This window comes from Doryrhamphus excisus, chromosome 8, assembly GCF_030265055.1.
Source record: "Doryrhamphus excisus isolate RoL2022-K1 chromosome 8, RoL_Dexc_1.0, whole genome shotgun sequence".
In the NCBI taxonomy this organism is placed as follows: domain Eukaryota; kingdom Metazoa; phylum Chordata; class Actinopteri; order Syngnathiformes; family Syngnathidae; genus Doryrhamphus; species Doryrhamphus excisus.
In genome coordinates, this window is record NC_080473.1 from 13,702,002 (window position 1) to 13,712,447 (window position 10,446).

Here is a 10,446-nt window from a genome sequence, read left to right on the forward strand (position 1 = left end):
AGTAATAAATAAATATAATAATAATAATAATAAAACGGCAAATAATAAAAACTTAAGAAACCACATATAGTTGGTGGGTAGACAAATTATTTTTTAAATTAAAATTAGATTAAAATGAACAAAGCATTATTAGAGCCCTGTAGACATGACAAAACACGACTATAGTCACATTTATACTCTTTTTATTTACAACATATTGCGCAACTGCAGCGTCTTGAGACACATGCTAACTCGCAAACTAGAGAGCTAGCGACCTAAACGGTAGCCTTCAAGTTATTTCCTTTAAACCTAAATAGCCAAAAATGTACCACTTCCACACGGATAGGGAGGATAACTATTAACAGTTATTTAACCTTTAATAATTTTTTCTGGGTACATGATACCATACAGCATCCATATCAAACTTGCGCGGGCCGCACTAACATTAAACTTTCATATCAAGGCGGGGGCCTCAAATTGGTGTCCTGCGGGCCACATTTGGCCCGCGGGCCGCATGTTTGAGACCACTGCTTTAAAGTAATCGCGTTCGACTCACGTCCGACATGCTACTCGGTAGCTTCAGCACGACCGCAAACCCGCAAAACTGAAATGTGAGCAGCCGAGCCAAACCAAGTCACGCAACGAGGGTGAAATGTTCCCGTGATGAATCTCGCTCCATCAAAGAGTTTTCTCAAGACTCGAGAGCGGCGTGATTAAACCCGCTATTCATTAAACATTCTTAAGTGCACCGGCGCTGCATTTTAAAGACGCGCTACGCAAAACATGCATTCTTGCCACAGTCTGTCCCTCTTTTCATCAGCCAGTCTCTTTGAGGATTATCTATGGGGACGCCCCTGGGGGGCGTTTAGATACAAGACATGAACAGTCACAATTAACTCCTTAAGCAATATTCATCTCAGCAGACGGGGGTTGGTGGTGGGGGACATTCATTCATTCATTCATTCGTTTTCTACCGCTTTTCCTCACAAGGGTCGCGGGGGTGCTGAAGCCTATCCCAGCTGTCTTCGGGCACATATAGACAAACAACCATTCACACTCACATTCATACCTATGGACAATTTGGAGTCGCTAATTAACCTAGCATGTTTTTGGAATGTGGGGGGAAACCGGAGTACCCGGAGAAAACCCACGCAAACAGCCGGAAAACAATCTAAATTAATGAAAACCTGCCCCTCTAACACAAAAAAAACCCCAGAATGGTTCTGAAAATGTAGAATTTGTTTAACTTATTGATTAAGTTTTAGTTTTATTTAGTTTTCTGAATAATGTTTTTTTTTAAGAAAGAACATGCAAACTCCACACAGAGATGGCCAAGGGTGGAATTGAACCCTGGTCTTGGGCAAAGACATAGTCTAATGAAGTTCATTTGGTCTAGCGTTCAAGTGAAATAGAGCCGTAAAACAATCTAAATTAATGAAAACCTGTCTCTCTAACACCAAAATGGAATGGTTCTGAAAATGTGGAATTTATTTAACTTATTGATTTAGTTTTAGTTTTATTTAGTTTTCTGAATTATGTTTTTTTTAAGAAAGAACATGCAAACTCCCAAATTGTCCATAGGTATGAATGTGAGTGTGAATGGTTGTTTGTCTATATGTGCCCTAAGATTGGCTGGCGACCAGTCCAGGGTGTACCCCGCCTCTCGCCCGAAGACAGCTGGGATAGGCTCCAGCACCCCCGTGACACTCGTGAGGACAAAGCGGTAGAAAATGAATGAATGAATGAACATGCAAACTCCACACAGAGATGGCCGAGGGTGGAATTGAACCCTGGTCTTAGGCAAAGACATAGTCTAATGAAGTTCATTTGGTCTAGCGTAAAGTCCTGCAAATGTAGAATTGATTTAACTTATTAAGTTTTAGTTTTATTTAGTTTTCTGAATTTTTTTTTTTTAAAGAAAGAACATGCAAACTCCACACAGAGATAGCCGAGGGTGGAATTGAACCCCTGGTCTTGTAGCTGTGAGGTCTGCACGCTGACCACTCGACCACCGTGCAGCCCGGTGGGGGACATTGCTTCCAAAAGAACAAAAAAAAACAGTCATAATGAGGTGAATATGAGTTGTACAAATTTATTTAAAATAAAAAAAAATGTGCCAGTTTTTATGAAAGGCACTTTATCTCCCTTGAATAATGCATTCAAAGATGACGTTAAATTAAATATATTTACAATAAATAAACATTTATACAGATTTATACAACTAATTGTGCTGCCTCGGGGGGGTACAAATCCCACAATAGCTTCCGACTGCACTTTTTTTGTGCAGAACAATATGGCAATTGAATACTGTTAGTGAACCATGGTGACTTGGACCTGTGGGACTCACTTTAATGGTGTCTTTTTAGCAGCTCCTTATATTGGACACACACACACACACACACACACGCTTGCGGGTGTCAGACGTTAGTGGGACTGTCTGTATGCAAGTCCGTCTTTGCCACGTGCAGAACAACAGCGGGCGATTTGTAGTGGCAGTGGGTGCTGCTGCAGCTCGCCCCGCTGCACGGCTTCCTGACGCTAGTCCTGTCTGTCAGTTTCCGGCTGCAAAGACCCTGCCAGGTCTGCAGGGTCTTGGAGCTCCACACCCACACCCCGCTGGTGATACCCACCACCAGAGACATGAATATCTTCAGCATGAAGACAGCCACCGTGGGAACGGAGTCCCGCAGGGAGCAGTCGCCGCCGTGTCCGTTGAAGGATCCACATGTGGCCTGTCGGCCTCTCAGCTTCCAGTAGTCCATGTTGAGCCTCTCGTAGAAGTAACACACGATGACGCAGGTGGCGGGGACGGTGTAGAGGATGGAGTAGATGCCGATTTTTACCATCAGCTTCTCCAGCTTCTCCGTGTTGGTGCCTTCTGTTTTCATGACCTTGCGGATATGGAAGAGCGCCACGAAGCCCGTGAGAATGAAGGACGTGCCGATGACCAAGTAACAGGAAAGCGGGATGAGAACGAATCCGGTGAGCGCCCCGGAGTCCATGCTCCCCACGTAGCACAGCCCCGTTAACTCATCCCCGGCTACCTTCCTCATAGTAAGGATGATGATGGTCTTCAGAGCCGGGATGCCCCAAGCCGCCATGTGGAAGTAGTTACTGTGGGCTTCGATGGCTTCGTGACCCCACTTCTTGCCTGCCGCCAGAAACCATGTGAGCGTGAGGATGACCCACCAGATTGAAGACGCCATGCCAAAGTAGTAGAGGATAAGGAAGACGATGGTGCAGCCCGTGGACTCCAGCCCCTCTTGGATGATGTAGAGCTCACCGTGCTCCCGGTCGCAGGCGATGTTCTCAGCACCCGCCACGGATCGGATAATGAAGGCCACGGAGTAGACGTTGTAGCACATGGAGAGGAAGATAATGGGGCGCTCCGGGTACTGGAAACGGTGGGGCTCCAACAAAAAGGTGAGTACGGTGAAAGCAGTGGAGACGAAGCACAAGATGGACCAAACTGTCATCCAAATAAAAGCAAAGTCCTTGTCCCGCCTGGACCAGAACACGTCCACAGCGGGGGAGCAGCGTGGAGCGCATGACTGACTCTTCTCCACAAACTGGAACTTATCCGGGTTCTCGCATGAGCCGCCGCCGCCACTCGTGGAGCGCCCGCTGCTGGTGCCCGACTGCCTGGGGCGAGGAGGCACCGGGAGCATACCCTCACCTTTTTTGCCCTCAGTTCTGGTCTCGTTTTCAGGCGCCTCCATGCATAAAGCGTTGGGGTCGTTTCTAGTGGGCAACTTGGAGCAGTCGAGGGAATCGGGCCAGGTGTAGCTGAACTTCTTCATGATGGGGGCGCACTTTTCCCGTGCCTGCTCGCACATGGGGCGACAAGCGGGGATGGAGGTGGACACTTTGTCCGTGCACATGGGGGCGTAGAGGGAGCACAGGAAGAAGCGAAGGTGCACGTCGCAGCCGTACGCCACCAGCGGAGCGAACTCGTTCAGCTTAATGGCAGCCTCCTTCTGGTCGTCGTGGTTCATGAAGTTCGGCATGCGGGTCAGGTTGTATCCGATGCCCTCGCACATGGGGATGGAGATGGGCTCGCACTTGGCCGGTCTTCCTCGCTCCAGCTCGTAGGAACCGATCTCGAAGCTGGAGCCGGAAATCACCAACAGGCACCACAGGAATATCACCACCTTCAGCGGACAACCATCCATGCTCATCATGGAGGTTAAAAATGTACGTACGGAAAAAAAACGGGAATAAGGCTGGGATATATTTAGAGGCTGTGCTCTGCTCCCGATTACTCCCCCATGCTGGATTCTGAATCAGTCCACGCTTTAGATCACAAAAGTCTTCAAACTTGTAATCCGAATCAAAGTTCTCCTTGGAAGTCCTTCACATGACCGTCGGCTCTAGCGTGAGAAAAAAGGCAGAAGAAGCGGACCGAGCGCCGAGAGGTTGTGCTGCCGCCTCCAGGCTCCCGCACACTGAGGCTGCAAAAGCCGTGGAGTCGGGCTTGCGTCTAGGGGGGGGGAAAGTGAGAGGAGGGGAAGGGGAGGAGCCGCGTGGATCTCACATTTCAGCCCAGGCACCCCACGCGGGAAATGATAGCACAGATGGCAGAGGACGCTGTTGCGCGCACACACACACACACACACACACACACTCGTTCAAAGACACATAATAATGGAGCGAAACAAGCTACTCTCTATTCTAGTTTAGATTACAAATAACATCTGCTTTTGCACAAAATATGTCTTATCTGCACAAACATGTATGAAATATCATATTAAACTAAGGTGTTTAATACACACCCTCAACAGCATCATTACTTCCATTAGTATATCAAAAATAAATACTTAATGCTTAAAACTTGTCGTCAAGTGATTTGAACAAAGATTCTCACAAGGCGATCCATTGCAAAACATGCAAACCAGAATGGAGAATGAAGAGCGGCGGTGATTAGCAGAGGACTATTGTTTCCATCTAGTGGTTGAATATGTAGAACATGCATAAGTCACATCTGTTGCACACAATATTTGATATGTTGTCCAATTATTGTTAATTGTTAGAACAATTACTAATAATGTTTCATGAGCTGTGACGTGTGCTGCATGTTTTAATAGGGTCATATTGAGAAAAAAAAAATGGGATTTTTGAGAATAAAGTCGTAAATAACCCCAAAATTTATGAGAATAAATGTGTGATATTACGTATCAGAGGGGAAATACAACATAACTCTTGAGGAAGGAAATGTTCCTGTTGTTTTGGGCAAGCTTTTATTTATAAAATGGCAGCAAATCGAAGTATTAGAAGAAGTCGACATCCGGTCAGGCTATTTTTCAGCAGCAATATACACGACCCCCCCGACTCCCAAAATTATTACTAAGAGAAATAGTTTTTTTCATATATAATATCCATAGTGCAAGCGGATAATTTATAGGCCCCACAGTTTTTTTTTGCTATTGAAAAAATACTCACAAAAAAAAATTCTCGTTTGTTAGACATACCCGGATATGACATTGTGTAAGTTTTTGCTTAATTCAGTCTTACTACGATAGAAACATCTACATGCTAACAAAAGTTTTTACGTAACTCAGTCATACTACGATAGAAATATCTGCATGCTAACGAAAGTTTTTACGTACTCAGTCATACTACGATAAAAACATCTGCATGCTAACAAAAGTTTTTACGTAACTCAGTCACACTACGATATAAACATCTGCATGCTAACGAAGGTTTTTACGTAACTCAGTCATACTACGATAGAAACATCTGCATGCTAACAAACTTTTTTACGTAATTCAGTCATACTATGATAGAAACATCTGCATGCTAACAAAAGTTTTTACGTAACTCAGTCGTACTACGATAGAAACATCTGCATGCTAACGAAAGTTTTTACGTAACTCAGTCATACTACGATAGAAACATCTGCATGCTAACAAAAGTTTTTACGTAACTCAGTCGTACTACGATAGAAACATCTGCATGCTAACGAAAGTTTTTACGTAACTCAGTCATACTACGATAGAAACATCTGCATGCTAACAAAAGTTTTTACGTAACTCAGTCTTACGACCATAGAAACATCTGCATGCTAACGAAAGTTTTTACGCAACTCAGTCATACTACGATAGAAACATCTGCATGCTAACAAAAGTTTTTACGTAACTCAGTCATACTACGATAGAAACATCTGCATGCTAACGAAATGTTTTTACGTAACTCAGTCATACTACGATAGAAACACCTGCATGCTAACGAACGTTTTCACGTAACTCAGTCGTACTACAATAGAAACATCTGCATGCTAACAAAATATTTTTACATAACTCAGTCATACTACGAAAGAAACATCTGCATGCTAACGAACGTTTTTACAGAACTCAGTCATACTACGATAGAAACATTTGCATGCTAACGAAAGTTTTTACGTAACTCAGTCATACTACGATAGAAACATCTGCATGCTAACAAAAGTTTTTACGTAACTCAGTCATACTACGATAGAAACATCTGCATGCTAACGAAAGTTTTCACGTAACTCAGTCATACTACGATAGAAACATCTGCATGCTAACGAAAGTTTTTACGTAACTCAGTCATACTACGATAGAAACATCTGCATGCTAACAAAAGTTTTTACGTAACTCAGTCTTACGACCATAGAAACATCTGCATGCTAACGAAAGTTTTTACGCAACTCAGTCATACTACGATAGAAACATCTGCATGCTAACAAAAGTTTTTACGTAACTCAGTCATACTACGATAGAAACATCTGCATGCTAACGAAATGTTTTTACGTAACTCAGTCATACTACGATAGAAACACCTGCATGCTAACGAACGTTTTCACGTAACTCAGTCGTACTACAATAGAAACATCTGCATGCTAACAAAATATTTTTACATAACTCAGTCATACTACGAAAGAAACATCTGCATGCTAACGAACGTTTTTACAGAACTCAGTCATACTACGATAGAAACATTTGCATGCTAACGAAAGTTTTTACGTAACTCAGTCATACTACGATAGAAACATCTGCATGCTAACAAAAGTTTTTACGTAACTCAGTCATACTACGATAGAAACATCTGCATGCTAACGAAAGTTTTCACGTAACTCAGTCATACTACGATAGAAACATCTGCATGCTAACGGAATGTTTTTACGTAACTCAGTCATACTACATTAGAAACATCTGCATGCTAACAAAAGTTTTTACGTAACTCAGTCATACTACGATAGAAACATCTGCATGTTAGCGAAATGTTTTTCCGTAACTCAGCCGTACTACGATAGAAACATCTGCATGCTAACGAAAGTTTTTACGTAACTCAGTCATACTACGATAGAAACATCTGCATGCTAACAAAAGTTTTTACGTAACTCAGTCGTACTACGATAGAAACATTTGCATGTTAACAAAATGTTTTTACGTAACTCAGTCACGATAGAAACATCTGCATGCTAACGAAATGTTTTTACGTAACTCAGTCATAATACGACAGAAACATCTGCATGCTAACAAAATGTTTTTTACGTAACTCAGTCATACTATGATAGAAATATCTGCATGCTAATGAAAGTTTTTACGTAACTCAGTCATACTACGATACAAACGTCTGCATGCTAACAAACTTCTTTACGTAACTCAGTCATACTACGATACAAACATCTGCATGTTAACGAAAGTCTTTACGTAACTCAGTCATACTACGATAGAAACATCTGCATGCTAACGAAATATTTTTACATAACTCAGTCATACTACGATAGAAACATCTGCATGCTAACGAAAGTTTAGCTAACAAAAGCCTACCATTTGACGCCCCTGCACAACCTGAAGTCCCATTGTTCTATTTTTGGAAAAAGCACACCCGATCATGATGGCCCCCTGTGTGTTATGTGTTATGTTATGTATAGATGACAAATTGAGGAAGTGCTACTTTATCAGATGTGGTGTCAGGTACAAGATAAAAACAACCTTTGATTTAAGTCAGATGCATCGAGGTCGGAAATGCGTTCTGAACTTTGAGATATATTTTAGTACGCTGGTGCAGAGGTGCTTTGACGAATGACCAAATTTTCACAACAACCCTGCAACTTTTTAAGTGCACCTATCAAAGATAAGAGGACATTTGAGAGGGCCAGGAGATACCTGAGAGTGCCCTTAAAAGGTCTTAGATTGCTATCAGAGAGGAATAACATGCCATGCCGAGCAGCACATATCAAAGTGTATTAAAGTCCTTGTATTGTTTGACTTTTTAAAGACGTGTAATTGTTATGTTGGTTGACACTTGAAACTGTTTCTCTCTTTCAGTGGTGGCTGTGAGTGTGAATGGTTGTTTGTCTATATGTGCCCTGTGATTGGCTGGTGACCAGTTCAGGGTGTACCCCGCCTCTCACCCAAAGTCAGCTGGGTTAGATTAATGCATACCCATGTGACCCAAGTGAGGACAAGCGGCATAGAAAATGAATGAATGAATTAATATTGTAGTCATCATTTTCAGTCAGTGTGCAAGAAACATAAATGATTTCTGATTACAGTGTTAAAATTGAGGAGCTACTGTAAGTACGCAGTGTACATATTATACATATTGATGTGTTTTGATGAATTTACTAACTTTATTTTGCCCAAATAATTGTTTATGTTAATGGTAATGGTTTTATTTCATTTGAACATGCATCAGATTACAATTGAGTGCATCCCATAATCAGTTCACAGTTCCACATGTCCAAAAGGAGTAGGAAGAAGCAAAGCTTATTAAATCCTACCGCTCCATCTGGTACTTTTACAATCAGTAACTGTTACATTTGTTCACTTCCTGCTTTCCTAATATAGTTTAAGTTTATTTTTATTTCATTTTTATTTTTATTTTTTGTCTCGTATCGAAGTACAAGGTGATATGACCATACGATGACATAATGGGTACCATAGTGACTGTCAATATAGTTTTGTTGCACCGTGAGCAAGTATGTTGTTCTCTAAAAGATCCAATTTTCACCAAACTTGCTCACGGCAAGCAACATGGGCCTGTTACATTTGTTAACTTCCTGCTTTCCTAATATGGTTTAAATTTTTTATTTTTTTATTTTTATTTTGTCACTGGATTTAATGGTCTGTCAGCATGATTACACAATGGCTACTAAGCGGATTTTTGTGACATTTGTTCACTTCCTGCTTTCCTAATATAGTTTACGTTTTTTTTCTTTTTTTTTTCTTTTTGTCACGTACCAAAGTACGAGGTGATATGACCATACAATGACATTATGTGTACCATAGTAAGTGTCAATATAGTGATATATATACCACATCATGACTGGTTCAAGACTCTTCATCCTTGTATTTAGCAAACATCAACTGCAAACATCAATATCGCCTTACACTGTTGTACGTTTAAATTGCTATATTGTTTTTATCCTGTGTTTTATTTGGATTATTACTTTTCTATCAATCATCCTGGCCAATGTTCGACAATGTGAGATCAAACCCACTGACTGTGAGAAAATATTGTGTTTATATAGTCTAGGAAACATGAATAAATGATGGCATTAATGCTAGAGGGGGACAAAAGTGTGTCTGTGTTTATATCAGTGGCAGTATTAGGTAATATAAGGTAACTATTCATGCATAGAGGGCTCTAATAATGTTAAAAAACAAATTTAGAAGGTTGTAAAACAGGTTTTTTCAGATCTTACTAAGGAGTCATACAGATTAGATGCAATAAATGAGGGACTACTGTATACATTTTTAATATACAGTACTTAAACATTTGTAAAATGTGTATTCCGAACTCGATCATACAAAAAAACGCACTCAAAAAGCAAGGTTTCGCTGTACTAGGCTGTTTTTCCCGGTGCACTAAATTCAAGGAGTCCTGTCATCAGAATGAGGCCAGCTCAATGAACCACTGCAAACTCTGCTCTCTGTTTCCTTTGTCTCCGGGCTTGCGTCTAGAGAGCCAAGCTAAGCTAACTGTTGTAAGGTCATTAGACCACAGAAGTGAACAGCGGCATTGATTTGGTGCATTTGAGCACATTTCCTCAAAATATAAACAATCCTTGAATCTGTAGTGGTCCGCAAGTGAACAAGTGAGGGATTGTCCGTGTTCCAGAGGTAACAATCCTAAAGAATAACTAACACTGTGTTGCCCATTAGTTAAGGAGACACAAGGTCTGACCACACTACTGCTGGATACCGAAGGTCTATTGTCATTTTATTCCCCTGATTAATTGTGTTATTCCTGATTTACCTTAGCAATAAATAGGCAAAACAAACTTAGCAACTACCTATCCAGCGAAGGTAATAGATTCATGCCACCTAAAACTCCCCACTGCGTGTTAAATCTTGGTAATGGTAATGGTTTTATTTCATTTGAACATGCATCAGATTACAATTGAGTGCATCCCATAATCAGTTCACAGTTCCACATGTCCAAAAGGAGTAGGAAGAAGCAAAGCTTATTAAATCCTACTCCTCCATCTGGTACTTT

The 10,446-nt window shown here is 41.3% G+C and overlaps 1 protein-coding gene across 1 annotated transcript; it reads right to left on the minus strand.

Moving 5' to 3' along the window:
- Positions 1-2,055: 2,055 nt before the first annotated feature.
- fzd9b (frizzled class receptor 9b) lies at positions 2,056-4,652 on the minus strand. The gene has a single exon (XM_058080789.1). The coding sequence runs from the start codon at positions 4,158-4,160 to the stop codon at positions 2,397-2,399; it is 1,764 nt and encodes a 587-aa protein (XP_057936772.1). The 5' UTR covers positions 4,161-4,652; the 3' UTR covers positions 2,056-2,396.
- Between the last annotated feature and the right edge of the window lie 5,794 nt (positions 4,653-10,446).

Bases quoted from the DNA above. Each gene is read 5' to 3' on its own strand.
- fzd9b (XM_058080789.1), bottom strand. From the start codon at position 4,160: ATGATGAGCATGGATGGTTGTCCGCTGAAGGTGGTGATATTCCTGTGG.